The 18,143-nt window shown below is 44.5% G+C and overlaps 1 protein-coding gene across 2 annotated transcripts in view; it reads right to left on the bottom strand.

Annotated features, from left to right (window-relative positions):
* The window catches only part of PTPN11 (protein tyrosine phosphatase non-receptor type 11), a 66,741-nt gene that overhangs the window by 16,202 nt on the left and 32,396 nt on the right, over positions 1-18,143 (bottom strand). For both annotated transcript variants that reach the window (XM_069496869.1, XM_069496870.1), the window contains exons 7-10: positions 8,280-8,376; positions 5,685-5,764; positions 5,403-5,561; positions 829-960 (exon numbers count right to left, since the gene is read on the bottom strand). In XM_069496869.1, the coding sequence (XP_069352970.1) occupies positions 829-960; positions 5,403-5,561; positions 5,685-5,764; positions 8,280-8,376 (468 nt within the window). The remainder of the gene's footprint in view (positions 1-828; positions 961-5,402; positions 5,562-5,684; positions 5,765-8,279; positions 8,377-18,143) is intronic.

Below are 18,143 nucleotides of genomic sequence, written 5' to 3'. Positions count from 1 at the left end.
ATACACAGCTTCTTGCGGCTATGTGACTGTAATTCCATGAGGACAAAGGCAGTTTCCTTCATCCTTGTGTTCCCAAAAGAATTTGAATAAGTAAGCCCCTCTAAACGTAAAATTAAAATGAATCCAGGACAGGCACAGTGGCTCACGCCTGTAATGCCAGCACTCTGGCAGGCCGAGGTGGGAGGATCACTTGAGGTCAGGAGTTTGAGCTATGATGATGCCACTGCACTCTAACCAGGGTGACAAAGTGAGATGTGGTAAAAAAAAAAAAAAAAACAAAAAAACAAAAGAATCCACATCTAAGCCTATTTTGTTTTGTGAAGTGAGTCGCTCCAGAACCAATCTTGAACTACGTGCAATTAAGAAGATCTGATGCATGGAATTTGATCACAAATCGGCCTCAGGACCTTTGCACTTACTGTAATACTCTTCTCTCAACCTGGATGTCCTCCACCTTCAGGTCTCAGGTCAAGTGTCACCCCCTCAGAGAGACTGTCCCTATTTACTCCATCTCGAGTACCTAGGCACTCTCAAACACACCACCCTGTGGCCTTTATAGACCAAGTGCAATCAGAAAGCTTTGTTGGTTATTTACTTTTAAATCTTTCATCTCCCTAGGCTCGGTGAGGGCAGAGACGGCGCCTGCCTTGTTCACAGTGTCTAGTGCCTGAACCGTACCTGGCGCATAGAAGGCAGCCAATAAATGGCTACTGAATCAATGAGGGAACAAATGCATGAATACACATAAACATGAGTGACTGCAAGACTCTGAATTCCTGCATACCATCCACAGTTACCAAAGTCTCTAAAATACGACAATATACTTACTTGTCCAACCTTGGAAAGTTTAAGTTCTCTTAACGTATAGTCATGCGCGGCACTTTCTTTGACGTTCCTAACGCGCATGACCCCGTATTCTTTCAGGGCATACTCATCTGGCCAGTATTTGACACATTTACTCTGGAAGGGATCAGAGAAAAGACAGTTAATCTCTGTGAATTCTGAACTAAAACCTAAACCAGCAGCAAACAAATGTTCAAGTCTCGCTTAGTGACCGCTAACATGGAAAACGGCCTGTCGAGCAGCTTAGCATGTGTTAGGTTTTTCAAAGAAAAGGAGGCCGGGCGCGGTGGCTCACGCCTGTAATCCTAGCACTCTGGGAGGCCGAGGTGGGCGGATCGTTTGAGCTCAGGAGTTCGAGACCAGCCTGAGCAAGAGCGAGACCCCATCTCTACTAAAAATAGAAACAAATTATATGGACAGCTAAAAATATATATAGAAAAAATTAGCCGGGCATAGTGGCGCATGCCTGTAGTCCCAGCTACTCGGGAGGCTGAGGCAGGAGGATCGCTTGAGCTCAGGAGTTTGAGGTTGCTGTGAGCTAGGCTGACGCCACGGCACTCACTCTAGCCTGGGCAACAGAGAGAGACTCTGTCTCAAAAAAAAAAAAAAAAAAAAAAAACAAAGAAAAGAAAAGCAGAGTTCTCGAAATAAGAAAAGCAGGTGCTCGGAGAAGCTGGCAGAAGTGGGATGAGAAAGGCAACCCATGTGGAGTTGTCTGATCCAACCACGTGTCAAAACAGTCAGTGTTTGTTTATTTAACTCTAAAGAATCAAAGATGCAAAGAGACAGGAACCGACCAATCTGGGAGTGCCGCTAGCAACCACTGAGTTTGGAATTCCAGAGCTCTGCCAGTCCCTCCATAGGAAAGGCAAGCACAGACTCTGGAGGAGGATGGGCTGCCCAGTGAGCCAGACTGTCTGCTTCCCCTCCGCAGCAGTGTAGGAGGGCTCTGCGCCTTACCTAACCTAAGTGTGAATAACTCTATCGCAGAAAGGCAGCCCATGGGGTTTTAAACCAGCTGCTTTTTCTATATCCAGACCCATCTGATACCTACTCTACACGTCACTTTCCCTTAACTGGATGCCTGAGGACGCCAAGTCTGCAATAGCTGCTGGCTTCGAGAGCAGGCGGATTGAAAAATAAGGCACCAAGAAAATCATTCCTGCTGCCAGAAAGGAAGCTATTTCGCTCAGGAAGAGATGAGTTTGCGTGTGTGTGGTGCCGTGTCCTGGGCAGAGAAGGCTTTCGTGTTTCGTTGTTTTCGAGGAGCAGTCACCCACACCACTCCCTTTCTTGGTTTTCACCAAAACACAAATATCAACAAGAGAAATTGAGCTTGTATGTTAAGAAGACAGAGAAATTTACAGTTATAAAACTGGAAATAAGAGAGCGGTTGCACACATCACCATAGTCATGAGTAATTGGAAGAAAAAAAACATGGTAGGAGGAGAGTTCAGAAGGACATGGTCTTTCATTTATTGTTATTCTGAATTCAGCTTTCCCTCCAGTGTCTTGTACACCCAAACACCTCTCTGACAGATCTGGTACAAGTTTTAGTTGCCCAGCAAACACTTATCACAGAAGCTGCACGCAGTGCTGTCACCGGACAATCAATGCTGCGGAATGTTCCCAGTCACTACAGAGAACTCACCAGAGAACACAGAATTAAATCATGACTCTAAAAAGGACATTTTAGCTGACTTTAAACATCTGCAAACTGCTGCAGCCTCCCCCCACCTCAAGTTTTCCAAACTCGCGAGTGAACCTTGGCAAACAAATTCTAAAATGTGAGAACTAATATGTTATCTTTTAAAATAAAGCCCGGGAGTCAGATGGAGTCCACAGTCTGGTTTTTCTTCTGTGCACTGGACAACCAAGAGTAGGTTGTCAGGAAGGCCTGTGGAGAGAATAAAAGCCCATAATGTCGACCCCAAGTGAAGAGGAAGAATGGGGAAGCAGGCTGGGACTGGGATGAGGCAGGAAGGGGTGGAACGAGCGATTCAGGCCAATGCCTATCTGCTCTAGGAGCTTCTGGCAGCTCTTCCGAAAGGGACTGACACTGATTCGTCTGAAGCAACACAAGACACCTCTCTCACAGTCCCCAAGTCCTCTGAGAAGAGGTGACCGTCTACAGTTACAATCAGGCAATAAGCCGAATGAAGGGCTTCAGTCTTCCTATCCACATTTGAGCAGGTAACATCAGCCTGAAGCAGAAACTACAAAGACGTTTTAATTGCTTCATTAATTCAAGAACATCTAATGTTACTGCAGGCAGCTGCTAAAGGAAACCTTTGTTTCACAATGACCAGATCTGGCCTCAAAGGTATTCAAAAGTGTACCAACTAGGAGTACAACAATGAAAATCTTACAAAAATCATACTGCCCTTCACAGCAGATATGAAAATTACATTACGAGGGCTAAAATCAAAACTCCCCATCTGCCTGAGGTTTAATTTATAGGTAGGACTGCTACATTCCATGCAATTCTTATATAAACCAATTAAAGGGTGTCCAGAAAAAGAATTTTGACCAGAACACAAATAAAAACACAGAACTTTTCCATATTAAAAAACCTGCCATGGTAGACTCACTTTGGGATAACACAGAGGGCTGTCACTCAATGAGATTTGTCTGCTTTTCTGTAGAGGTGGGATGTTAAAATTAAAAAAAAAAAAAAGTGTCGTGAAATGTGGCGCGATGGGCACTGGGCAGCTGGTGGGAGTGAACGTTGGGACAACCAGTCTGGCAGGCAGGTGGGCAGAGCTAATCAAAACGGACAGCATGCACCTCCTGTGACCTAGCAATTCTTCCTGACATCTATCTAACTCCGAGAAACACCTGCCACATGCAAATAAAGGCAAGAACAAGATTGTTCACTTTAGCACTGCTTGTGAGAGCAAAAACTGGGACACTTAAGGGCCCGTCTACGGCACAGTGGTTAAATAAAGCATGGTACATCCACAACACAGAATACTACACAATTGCAATAGGCCAATATGTACTCACAGAGGAGGTCAGAACATATATTTAGTGGAGAAAAAAAACAACCAAGATGCAAAATAAAGCTACTGTATAAAAGTACTTTTTCAGTCAGGAAATAGTGCTATATATTTCAATAAGTATATATACACATAGAAATGCCAAGAAAACATACTCTAGCCTGGGCAACACAATGAGACCCCTCTATTAAAAAAAAAAAAAAAAAAGTTCAATGTCTCCATTACTTAAATCTTACACTTGTTTGCTAACCTCTGCTCTCTAGTTAATTGGGTCATCACTGACTATGGTTTACTTTGATTGTAGCAGTACTAATCTGTACTTTGATATAATCAGACATACATCTGGTCCTTGTATAGAAACATACAGACTCTATCATGCTTGATGTCTTTTATTGCATACTAAAGTTTGTGTTTAAAGGGATGATTCATATAAACAAATGAAATTTTTTAAATGATAGAACTCTTATTTTATTAAAACTCAAGTTTACTTAAAAAAAAAAAAAAAAAAAAAAAAGCCAAGAAAACAGTGTAGAAGAATACGCATCACACTGAGAACAGGGTTTTTATTCTGGAGGAAGGAGAACCAAAATGTGTGCGTGCGGGAGGGGAACCAAGGCAACTTAGGGTTAGAGTTCAGGCAAATTAGAGTTAAGGTTAAACTCTAATGTGTTTGAGTATTTACATGAATATGTTGTTTGGATAATTCAAATTAATTTTTTAAATGCTTGAAAGTCATGCTAAGAATAGTTTACATGGCCAGTGAAATCAGTGTTCATTAATTAGTACTCTAAGCCCCTGAAGGTTTCGACTCCCTTTTCGACTTCTGCTTCTGGATACAATGTAGTAACAAGGATCGGAGTTACCCTCCCATCTTAATTAACTAAAAAACTGGAAAAACAAAATGACACATATAACAGAATCAGTGGACAAGAATATTAAACTAGTTATTATAAATATACCCCATATGTTCAAAGAGTACAGAAAATGTTCCACATGTTAAAAGGAGAGATACAGAAGATATTAAAAAGACCCAAATAAGACTTCTAGAGATAAAAAGAAATACAATGTTTGCCAATGTTTGCTGTGAAAAATATACTTCATAGAACTAAGAGGAAATTATACACTCCAGAAAAAAAGACTAACTTAAAGACATAGAAAAAGAAGCTACCCAAAATGAAACTCAGAAGGGAAAAATGAGAACGAGATGAAATGAACAACACATCAGTGGTCTGTGGGACAACTTCAACCTGCCATTAACACATATGTAACTGGTGTCCTGGGTCGGGCAGGGTACATATTTGAAGAAACAAAGGCGCAACATTATCCAAGTTTGAAGAAAACTACAAATCCACAGATCTAAGAAGCTCAACAAACCCCAAGTAGAAGAAACATAAAGACAACTACACCAAGGCACATCATAATCAAATTTCTCCTACTCCCTTTTTTCCAGAGGGTCGGTTAAATTAAGCTTAATTTATCTACTCAATTCTTAACATGGCCAACCTGACATGTCCAATGCTTTAAAAATAGATTATCAGAAAAGAAGATTATGGAATATACCTTTCCTCTCTCCACTTCTTTTGTTGTCATGACAATCACTCGGGAGTTCTCTTGGAAGACCATCCGCCAAAAGTCATTCACCGTGTTTTGCAGGCAGCCTTGTGTCGCAATGTAACTCTTTTTGGGCTTTGAATTGTTGCACTTGGTTTCAAACTCCGGCTAGAAATTTAGGAGGAAAATCCTTCAAAGGGCTGAAATAGCTTTCAGGACACAAGGCAGGATGTAAAATACAAAAACAGGCTGGCAATGTACGGTCAGAAAACTGTGAAAAGCAAAGTTTACCATGATAATATTTGCATTGATGTAATCTGAAACAGGCTCGTTGGGATCGCCGTCATGCAGGACAACCCTGGTATGATCGACTAGAAAAAAAGAGACCACAGTCACGTAAGTACTCAGATTGCTTTAGGACAAATCAGTTTCAAATCAGTTAATTCTCAACCTAGTCCAAGTTTTGTTCGTTTAATAAAACCACAGAAAAAATTAAACCCCAAATAACACAACACCACGTGATACCTCACTTTCTTTACAATTTCCTGGCTTTGAAAATGTACTATGGGTATATAGGATGTTATCACTGGAGGAAGCTAGGAGAAGGTACATGGGAATCCTCTAGACTATTTCTGTAACTTCTTGTAAGTCCAAAATTATTTCATACCAAAAAATTTTGTTGTTTTTTTTTTTTTAAATAAAAGTACAGATATATCACATAATATCTGAGATGTGCTTCAAAATAATTTGGGACAGGGGAGCCAGGTGCAGTGGCTCACACCTGTAATCCTAGCACTTTGGGAGGCTGAGGCAGGAGGATTGCTTGAAGCCAAGAGTTTGGGATCAGCCTGGGCAACATAGCTAGACCCTGTCTCTACAAAAAATAGAAAAACTAGCTGGGCATGGTGGCGTGCACCTGTAGTCCCAGCTACTCAAGAGGCTGAGACAGGAGGGTCACTTGAGCCCAGGAGTTTGAGGTTGTAGTGAGCTATCATGACGCCCCTGCATTCTACCTCAGGTGACAGAGCAAGACCCTGTCTCAAAAAAATAAAATAAAATAATTTGGGGAGAGTAGAGAAGTGGATCAGAGTAGAGATGAAACAAGATTGGGGATAAGTTGATAACTATTGAAGCTGGGTGACGGGTACATGTGGGTTCTGTCTACTCTTGAATATATTTGAAAATTTCATCATAAAGAGGTTGCTTTTTAATGAAGCATAATGAAGTACAATATCTAGAAGACAAGGTTCTGATAATATCAACTGTCCAAATTCTGTACAAAAGCACCTCATTGCTATAAAAATCTGAGTGCTCTACCTAAGCAACATATTTGACAATGGAAATCAGTAATATAGTTGCATGTCTTAATAGAACTATGTTCTTTTGCCTTCCCTTCTTTAAAGAAATGAGACATTAGAGGAAACATCCAATTGATACCTGTAAGGGAGAAATAGGTGATAGATACCGCATACTGTTGTTCCCTTCCTCTTTTCCTATGACATAGAAAGGATGAGGCTTCTCCAAGGTCATTAGGACCATGCTGTGGCTCAAATTGCTTCTCAGCAAATTCCTCACTGCCTTTCCTCAGTATTATAAATGCCTCCACTTTCTCCCATCCTCACCTACGTACATCACAAATATCCATATGGATGTGATATAGATATACACCATGTATATGTCCATATGTATGCAGAGAGAGAAAGGCTATGCTTCGTACATACACACAGGATGAGTTTACAGTGTCTGATGAAGTGGCTCTGACCTGATGAGACATAGAGCAATGCTCTCCAAATCTGACCCTGGATCCCAATAACAAAAACTTTTTGAATGCTGAAATATATACACAATACATATACAAATAAGCCTCGTTTTTCAGTTGCATAAATACATTATGCATGCACTGCCATCAATCGGACTTACATTTTTCTTTTCCCTTTTTTTAGATAAAGGATATAAATAAGAAGTTCTAAATGTTCCTTCCCTTCCTTCCAGAGCACTGTCTTGCACGGCCCCCCATACAGACCCCCGCCTTAGAGTGTGGTGCTAAGAGCTGTGACTCTGGGGGCTCTAGTGCCAGTTCTCCCACACACCCCACTACACCCCACTTGTGACCTTGCTAAAATGGCCTATGAAACCCGGATGCGAAGAATGCCTGCTTCGTGTGCACATGATACGCATTAAGTGAGATAAAGACACAGAGTTTGGCAAAGAGTTAGCTCCTTGGGAGGGGTGAGCTGAGACTTGTTTAGCACCATTTCTGAGATCCTCATCCAAGGCCTGTATCCTTCCAGGCCTTTCATGCTTCAACTTTGGCTCTGCCTGGTGGGATTCGGGTGTTAAAGAAGGTAGAGCTTTCTAAATATTCGCAAGGTCCTCTTCTGAGCAAAGTGTAGGTGTGTACCCTTATCTCCAGTAACTCGAGCCCAGAGATCAGCCAGCAGAACAGTGGTAAGAGTCTTCAGGAGGAGCTTGTATGTTTCTCACACAAGGGAAACTGAGTCCCAAAAAGGAGGCGTGCCTTACCCAAGACTCACAGGCCCAGTATGGAGGAGCAAAGACACAAACCTGGGACCCCTGGGGCCTGACACTGGGAAATCACAACCCTTGAGATGATCACTCTTGGACAGATAGGAAATTAACAGAAGGAAACAACCACAGAAAAGCCTCCTAGTGGCAACTTTACTCAATAATCAGCATTGTAAGAACTCAGCGAATGAGGCCACCAAGCCCTATCACAGTTGATTATTTTGGAAACTGCTTGCAATTGAAGAGGCTAAGGCCTCAGATCTGCCAACAAGAGCACAGGGCCCCCAGGAAAAGGTACAGAGGGCCTGGGAACCAAATTCTCCAAGAGTGACTATTACTGAGCAGAATGTTGATACTCACAGGGCAGGATGTTTTTATATCTATTTTTGTTTTTATTTTCTTGCCTTTGACCTTCTTTTCGGCTGTAGAGAAGTTTACACTCCTGTTGTTGTAGTGTCTGAAAAGAAAGAAAAGTAAACATTACCAATGTGTCAAAAGGTCAAAAAAATACAGAAAGAAAAAAAAGAAGGCCTGGTTCAGCATTCCTGCTTTAAGGAATTCATTCTAAGAAATGTTCAGAGTTGTATGCAATAGCTACAAGAATGTTCATGTCACTGCAACAACAGTGGCAAAACATTGAAAACAACATGACTGTCCAACAGGAAAGGGCCACCTAAATAAAACTATCATTCATTCATACAAAAGAATGGCCGGGCACAGTGGCTCACACCTGTAATCCCAGCACTTTGGGAGGTCAAGGCAGGAGGATTGCTTGAGTCCAGGAATTCAAGACCAGCCTGAGCAACATAGCAAGACCCATCTCCACAAAAAATTTTTTTTAATTTGCCAGCTGTGGTGGTGCGTGCCTATAGTCCTAGCTACTCAGGAGGCTGAGGCGGGAGGATTGCTTGAGCCCAGGAGTTTGAGGTTGCAGTGAGCCATGATCATGCCACTGCATTCCAGCCTGGGCAACAGAGCAAGATTTTGTCTCTCAAAAATAAGAAAATAAAAAATAAATTAAAAAAAAAAGAATATGACCATTTAAAAAGATGTACTAGGATATTTAATGCCTTGGAAAGATGATCAGAGTTAAAAACAAAGCCAAACTTCCAAAACAGTATGTAATATAAGCCATATGTTTGCATTTTCCTATGTATAGAAGAAATGGCAGAAGGAGCCAGGTGCAGTAACACACCTGTAGTCGCAGCTACTAGAGAGACTGAGGCAGGAGGACTGCTTGAGCCAGGTGTTTGAGACCAGCCTGGGCAACATAGCAAGACCTCATCTCAAAAAAAAATAAATAAATAAAAGAAATGAGAGAAGGACATACAGCAAATACCTTGATATTTTTTATCAGGGTAGTGTGATTATGAAGTCCTTTTCTTCTTTTTGTTATTGCTTTTTCCCCTAAATTTTCTACAATGAATAAATAGAATATTTATAAGAAGAAAAACCATTTAAAATAACAATTAAGAATGAGACCCAAGGAGAATTGGTGTAGCGTATACAGATAAAAGATGCAATCTGCATTTTTGAGTTTACGATCTGCCTACTTTTATCACTGACTCATTCCTGTCAAGCCATACGTTGATTCTTGAATATATATTTCAGAGAACAACGGCAGTGGTTTTGGTGCCACGGGATGGTGGGCACGCAAATGCTGTTAGCGAAGTTCCAGAATCCTCCTATGCCAGAAACCCAAGTTAGTGCCGCAGGCAGCAAGCCTGCGCCTACACAGACACGAGCTCCCCGGTCCTCTCCCCGGAAAAACCTGGCAAGATCCAACAAATCCAAGGAGGACAGAGCCAGAGGGAGAGTGGCAATGCTCGGGCTCCTTGAGCACGTGGTCAGGAAGGACACCTCTGCAAGGAAAGGAGGTGGGGAGTGTGACGGGGAAAGAAAGGCTAAACCAGGCAGCCGCAGTGGAGCTGGCCCCAGCGGAAGGGGGACTTGGGCAAGTACAGAGAAGGACCAGCTACAGAATCAGCCAGGAAGGCGGCCACCCCACGCTGAGGCACTTTCAAGGGGTAGGTTTCATTTTCTTTTTCTTTTTCTGTTTGTAACAGACAGGTTTTCGTTTTGTTGCTCAGGTTAGAGTGCAGTGGCCTGATCACAGCTCACTGCAGCCTCGAACTCCTGGGCTCAAGCGATCCTCACACCTCAGCCTCCCAAAGTGCTGGGATTACAGGTGTAAGTCAACGCGTTAGCCATAAGATTTCATTTTCAAAATTATAAAAAGTGGCCTCTTCAAGGGATCATTAGTTTCCAAACGAGCCTAGTTTTCAATGGGAAATCACAAATGGGCAAATCAAGAAAGTAAAAGGCAGACTAAGGGGGAAAAAAATCATATATAAAATGCCAGAACGGCTACCCCTAAAGATTTCTACAGGGACAGAGTCAATATTTCACAACCCGGCAGCCCTGTTTTATTTTCATTTCATTTATCTGAATTTCACAGACAGGTATAAAAGTCGGGATTTTAAATTGATATTTGACTCTCAGGTTCAAAATGCAACATTCAGCCTTGACACATAGCTCAGAACAGATGTGTTTAGCCAGCTGCAACCTGGACAGAAATAAAATACAACGAAAGCAGAAATAAAATACAACATGTGACAATGAAACGGTCATTCCAATTTTTTAAATGAGCTCAGATTAAGTAATTAAAGCCATTGCCTTCTCTGAGCAGGCCTTTCCTTGAACCGTGAGCCAGTCTTACTGAGCAATATTGCTGTGTTAAAAAGAAGGTTCAATCTTGATTTTTTAGACAGGTCATTAAGGTGAGGTTCAAAAAGAAGTTCAAACACTGAACTGAATCAATCACTTAAAAATCAACCAAGTGAAGTGAAACAACATCAACAAAAAGCTACAATGGGGAGAGGGGGATTGAGACTAATTAGCAGTTTGATTTAAAACAAACTTGGCAGGAAAGCACTCAGGACTTCACTTAGGGACCAAACTTCACGTGACACTTCACAGCGGGGAGGGGGAGTGACATGGCCAGAGCAATTGCTCTAAAAGGTGAATTTCCTCCAGTTCTTCTCTGTTTAATCACCCTTCAACTTCTCCCTCTGCCTTCAAGATCAAGTCCAAGCTTTTCAGCATAATACAGGAGGCCTTCTCGTCTCTGAGCTAGTTGGGGCCTGCCTCTAACCTCAGCCCCTTCTGCTTCACCAAGTTACTTTGCCTGTCTGTGCCTCAGTTTCCTTGAGTGTGCAATGGGGACAATCCTAACTACCCACCCCATAGAGCTGGGGAGGGTTAAATGAGATGCATGGACGTCACCACACAGCGCCTGAAATATAACGCGGCATGTATACAGCTGCTGGCGACTGCTATTATTAGTAGAGTATTACTGCTACATGAACATGAACTTGGCACTGGCTGCTCCATGCGTGGTCTATGGACCAGCAGTATCAGCATCACCTGAGAGCTGGGTAGAAACACAGACTGGGGAAAGGGGGGAGGGGGTGAGGGATACGAAATTACCTATTGGGTACAAGGTACACCATTTGGGTGATGGGGACACTAAAAGCCCAGACTTCACCATTATACAACACATACATGCAACAGAATTCAACGTGTACCCCCTAAATATATTGAAATAAAAAAAAAGAGAGAGAGAGAAAGAAACACAGGTCCAGGTCCTGCCCCAGATCGATTCAATCAAAATCTGCATTTTAACAAGATTTCCAAGTGATTCGGATGCACATTTAAGTTTGAGAAGCACTGTCTACCTGCAGCCATACTAAAATATACATAAGTGTCTTGGACTCCCCAGCTTTCTTCTGGCCTTCATACCCCTGTATGCGCTAGTCCCTCTGCCTAGAATTCCCTCTCCCTGCCTTCTGCACCGATCAATAGTTCAGTTTTATTTACCCTTTAAGACCCACCTCAAATATTTCCTCCCCTGGGAAGCTCTCTCTGACCCCCTCCTCCCTTGTGCCAGGCAGGACTGAGTACACTCGTCACACTGAATCCCAGCCATGCTTTTACAAGTCTGGCTGCCCTACTAGAGAGCTGGGACCACCTTCCTACGTCAGCAACCAGCACAGCGCCTAGCACACAGTAGGCACTCAGCATGTGTGAGCTGAATGAATAAATGAAGGGAGGGAGAGAGGAGACAGACAAACCACAGATTGTCACCGGCCACAGTCCGGGCACTGCAGACACCGGACTTAAAATCCCATTCTGACACTGCGAACCTAGACGTCAACAGAGAGGAAAATCATTGTGGGCAAAATCCCAGAGTAGCATTCCCAATCTTTAGTCATTCGATGAGCACCTTCAAGATGCTTTGCCGTCTCTGCACATCACTTCTTATGTCACCTGTTTCCCTAACCTCTTTTTCCCCTTCACAAAATATTTCCAAAAGAAACTGCATATCACTTGCAAACGTGAAAACCAGTATCACTTGCTATATAGAGCGGGTAACCACGAAAGGGAATGTAATAAAAGTGAAATATTGTCAAATTCTACCTAGATACTGGGGGTGTGCCTGAGGCTTTGTAAGAGACACCAGGACGTGTTAGAGGTAGGTGTTCAAGACATATTAGTACCATTAGGGAGATCTTCTCCTAGCCCTCACCAAAAAACTGGGCAAGGATTAAAAAGAGAAAGCCCTTCTCATTTGCTCAATCTTACCTATCGTGATGGGGTAACACCAAGAATCATCACACAGCACACTCAGCCAGACTAAATTCAGAGTTCCAGGCCAGGGAAACTGTCATCAGTGCCCATGGCATTTTGGCTGGGCCATCCATCAGGTCTGCAGAGGCGTCCCTTATTCTGCAGACAGACTCGGGGCTTGCACTGTCCACAGTTAACTCCAGCGACTGGGCCACGGAGACTTCCACAGAGGGCAGGCCCAGCGCCTGCATCCCAGGCACAGGTGGGTGCTGACTGCCTGCGGCTGGCAGCTGTCAACAATTGATAATGGCCAAGGCGAGAGTCCCTCCTCCTTTCCCATGCCCACGAGCCCACCCTCATCTGGACCTGGGCTCAAGCTGCCTGAACGCGTTTCATTCCCACAGTGGAAGGCTGCCATCCATCTAGAGTGAGACCGAAAACACAAACAACTCAGAACTTGTGACTTTCCGTGCTCTGCCCGCAGAGGCTCCCCAACCGGCACCTGCTAAGGGGCGCTTCCTCCCCAGCACCAGGCTTCCTTCTGGCTCCCAGCATCAGGAGAGCATCCAATAAGCCCTGCCCTGGAGGACAATGCAATCCCTCAGGGTTTATCCTCCACAACCTCCCTCTCACCAGCAGTCCCTGGGGCACAAAAAGCTGCTAATGACCTGTCAAGATGAATGTCACAGTGTTTCCATCCTCACTCTCCGCTGGGCCTTGGCAGGGATGCTAAGGATAAAGTGTGGGACAGGCAGCAAAAAGGACAATGTAAAGCTGGGGCACAGGCTGCAAGACACCCCACTGTCTCAAATAATATGGACCGGAGGGTTTGCACCGAACTATGAACCCTCAAAAAGGACCAGAGGCTAATTACAGTCACCTGCTTGCATGAGTCAGAACAAATGTACAGCCAAGGACACTGCACAAGACTATCAAGCCTTAAAAAGCATCGAGAGGAAGTCAACGCCCTGACCTGCGTTGTGCGTTCAGGAGTGCCCAGCAGCACTGCCACCTGCAGAGGGGACAAGCTTTCACCGTGCAGAATCATCCCCTGCATGTATGGCCACTGAACGTCCTGCTCCCCACCCCCGGACCCCTGCCAACCTAAGCGCCAGGAGCAGCAGCCCCGGTCACTGTGATGACCAAAATAGACCCCCATAGGCCTCCGAAGGCCTCTGATCGAAAACCACTGGGCCTGGCTCTACACTAGAATTTCATGGATGAGAGTGGAGGAACAGTACCCAGGAGAGAGCCAGGCTCCCCATGCACCATGACAATGCCCCCAAGACCATTCTGCCTACACTGCTCTGAGGGACAGGACCAAATTGCTCGGGGGAACAAAAAATAACAACACTGACCGTTAAGGCCAGACCAAGCTGTACGGCTGCTCTACTTTTAAAAAGAAAGCTACAGGGTGCATAGATTGGATGGGGCAGGGAAGGGACAGGGAGAGAGGAAGATTAACAAAATGCTGGTACGTGTTAAAGCTGGGCTTTGGGGGGAAAGGGGTTTATTGGACTATTTGCTCTATTTTGGGGTCTGTTTGAAAATTTCAATGAAAGGATTTTATAAACAAATTAATAATAAATAAAAATGTAAAAGCTCCTACTAACTCTCCCCCTACCCAACTCGTGGCTGTGGCCTCCTGTTGGAAAGGAAAGCAACCAAGAAAGGCTGTCGGACAGATGGACTCTCTGGTTTTGACGCCGCGAATAATTATTAAGACAGCAGTAACCACCTGGGCAGGCTCCAAAACCAGGCCTTCTACCCGGGCTGAATGAGCTTCTGTTTTCCTTTGGCATCTGTCCTCTCTGCGGACAAACGCTGCAATTTCTCATTCCGTCTTCTTCCCTGCAAGCTTTGCAGCGCTGCCCGGCGCCAAAGGCGGGTGAAAGCTCCCCACTTTCTGACTCCACCCTGCAAGGCCTGTCACCATTTCCCCGTGGTGGGTTTCGGGCAGCTCTTCCTGCACGAGTCCACAGCGCCAGCCAGGAACGAAGGGCCCTTGGAGACTCTCATCACCAGAGAATGTCCCAACTGCCCGACAAGTACTTACAAAGCCCCATGACGGATAAAACCAACCCAGGCCTTGGTTCCCTCCCAGGTGCTCGTCATAAGCCACCCGCCTCCAACAAGGTGGGGTCTAAGTAGAAAACGAATTAAAAAGGCATGATCCTTGGAGGCGAACAGGTTCTGACATACAAAATGGCAACAAACAGTACAAGACAAAATCTATAATTAACTGTGCAATTAATTATGTGGTGTGGAATTTAAGGAGATCCAGGAAAACTAATTGGAGAAGGTTTCTCAGGCTGGAAACAGGTGAAGGACTTGGATGGGTACAGGTAGGAAAGGAGGGAGGCCTGGTAAGTTGGGGGGCAAATGCAAACGCAACCAAGAGGCCAGAGAGTCTCTTGGAAGGAGAAAGGGGCTGGGAAGTGGTGGGAAATGGGGAGAGATGGGGAGAGACGGGGAGAGTGAGAAGAACGGTGGGGCCTTTAGAACTGGGCACAAGAATCGCAGTGGCTGGGTGAGAGGAAGCACGGCATGGTCGACTTGGAGTCAGAAATCCCCAAGTTCAAACCTCAGCCAACCACCTGCTGGGCACGTCCCTGGAGACAAACTTCTCACTTCTGGGAGCCAGTTTCTTCGTCTTTAAAATGAAAATGCCATGCCTCTAGTAGAGAACAGGGAGCCACTGAGGTTTCTGAGCAGAAGAGGGACATGAGAAACGCTCAGAGCAGACCAGCGTGCAGGGTGACAGGAGGGCAGAGACACAGGTGAGGACAGCCTGAACCTCGGGCATCCGGCTAGAATCCTGTCTCCGCCGCTGCTCACCTGGGCAGCCCTGGGCAGGTGCCCTGATCTCTCAGAGTGCCCGAGGATGACTCTACCTACCTCTCAAGACCTGGAGATGAATAAGCTGCCTTCCCTGGCCCAGAATGCAGCACCACAGGGACAATAAATGCTAGTTCCTTCCTTCCTCTAAGACCAGAAAGACATTAGAAAAGAAAAACCAACAGGAGGTGGCAAATGGCGAGGTACGGGGCAAAGAGGAGAAAAGTCAGTTAAGGGACACCGTGAGGACCCAACCTACAGGGCCAGAGACTAAATGTACGGCCAGCAGGGACAGGAAAGGAAAAGAGACTTCTGGTTTGAAGGAGAAAATAACACGTCCTGTTTGGCATGCTTGAGTTTGAAGAGATATATCAGTCAAGAAGAAATGTGAAACACACAATCCAAAAGACTGAACCAGAGCTCAAAACCAACATCAACTTATGGGGAGTAAGAACAGGATGCAAATGGATGCACTCCCCAAGACAGAGTAAGTATAAAACAAGATAAGACCAGGTGCAGTGGCTCACGCCTGTAATCCCAGCGCTTTGGGAGGCCAAGGCAGAAGGATTGCTTGAGGCCAGGAGTTCAAGACCAGCCCGGGCAACACAGTAAAACTGTCTCTACACAAAAATTTTAAAAATTAACAAACTAGCCAGGCGTGGTAGCACTCACTTGTAGTCCTAGCTACTCAGGAGGCTGAGGTGGGAGGATCATTTGAACCCAGGAGTTCAAGGTTACAGTGAGCTATGATCACACCACTGCACTCCAGCCTAGGCAAAAGAGAGAAAGAGACTCTGTCTCTAAAAAAAATAATAAAATAAAAAATAAATTTTATTTTTTAAAAAATGAAAAAAGAAAAAAAAAAAACAAAGAGAAAAACATTCTGGGCAGGCAGAGGGTTTGGGGGGTTACAAGGAAACAAAAGAGAAAGAAATATTCCAAAAGAAACAAAGGAATTTCTCCAGAGTGGAGCATTTAGCTTGTGGAATAAACCTCTAACCACTGACATGTTCTGCCCACAGGAAGGCAGCAGCTCTTCTATTTAATATGAAGCACCAGGGAGCCCAGACACAGGTGGAAGTCCTGTTGACGGCGCAAGCCTGTCATCCGGGAGCATTTTTAAGCGTGAGGTTGGGGGCTGTTGTTCACCGTGGTGTTGCTTAGTCACCAAGGGGAAGATTTCCACTAGAGATCACCGGCAAGAATTATTATTCCAGACACGGCTCTGGGGTGCAGTTAGAGTCTTGTTTCCATAAAAGCTAACCATCTCCAGTCGAATTTATAGCTCCCCTAAGCAGGATGTAATCACTCTAAAGAAATCAAACAGGACTGTGGGTTTGACGACACACTAGCTTCTCCTGGGGACACATCCGTTAGCAGAGCTGCCGGTGAAGCTGGCACGTGTCTGTCGCTGTGAGTGAAATGACTGCAATGTCAGTGCAGCCTGCAAACAGCTTCAGCCCACGACAGAGGGGAGAGGCTGGCACGACAGAGGGAGGCTGGGCTTAAAAAAAAAAAAAGGAAAGAAATTACTAAGGGAAACAAGTTTTAAAGCACTAAGAAAAAATAACCCCAGTTAATAAGGTGTTCTATGGGGTTTTTGTTGTTTGTTTGTTTGGGGTTTTGGGTTTTTTGGGTTTTTTTTTTTTTTTTTTTTGGTATTGCAGTATTTTTTAAATCAGAAACAGCAGGTTCAAAAACTAAAATCTTTCTGAAACTGAGCGCTGCAAATCTGAATTAGATCTTCTCGGCATGTGGGTACAGGGATCTCAAAGCCTAAAAATGTGCATCCTACATCCGCCCCGCTAGCTCCGTCAGCAGAGCATGAGACTCTCAACGTGCACGCAGCAAGCCTTGAACGGGGGCTCCACAGGAAAACAAACTGGATGACAGTACAGCGGAACACCACGCAAAGCCCAGAACATTCCTCCATACTTTTTAAGCGTCAGAAAGCTGTTCGTTGAATATACACAAATCTCCTGATACTGAAAACAGATTCAACACACCACAAATATTTATTTTGTGGCTACTGTCTGCCAGGCTCTCTGCTGCATTCTGGGGCTACAGTGAACAGAATAGGGCCACCTGTCTTCGTGGGGCCCATGGGCTGATCTAGGCTATTTTCCTAGAAAATATGCACATAGCAGACATAAAACAGCAGGATCAAAATGTGCCTCTTTATCTGCACCCTATCAGTTTCACCTGAGCAAAACCTAGCTTTATTCCAACAGATCTTCTTGTGTTCTCTGCTTCTGTGGATTCATAGGACATTAAAGCAATAACCACACAAATGACTGATGAATTTCAAGGACAGAGAGTATGAAGGAAAGGATTCACTGCTACGCAGACATGTAAGAGTAAGAACCAATCCAGGCATGGATACAGGGATCAAGGAAGGTTTCCCTTGAAAATGGCCCTAAGGCTGGGGACTGAAGGCTGAAGAGATGTCAGCCAGGTGAAGAAGGAAGGAAGAACATTCTAGCACAATCCCAATTGTAACACCACTGAATTCACTGAAGATTCATCTTCTAAGTGGATGTCTCACGGGCAGTTGAAACTTCAGCATGTCCAAAGTGAAAGGTGATCACCTCCCCTAAAACCCGTTCCTTCCAATCTTCCCCACCTAAATAAATGGCAACTCCATCCTACCACTCAAGCCACGTGCATTCATCTTACCCTTGACTCTGTTCCGTCATACCATACGATCTGTCAACTCCACCTTCAATTACTGGCGATTCTACCTCCAGAACAGCTCTA

This window comes from Eulemur rufifrons, chromosome 21 (genome assembly GCF_041146395.1).
Source record: "Eulemur rufifrons isolate Redbay chromosome 21, OSU_ERuf_1, whole genome shotgun sequence".
NCBI classification, from domain to species: Eukaryota; Metazoa; Chordata; class Mammalia; order Primates; family Lemuridae; genus Eulemur; species Eulemur rufifrons.
This window is presented reverse-complemented; position numbering and strand designations above follow the sequence as displayed.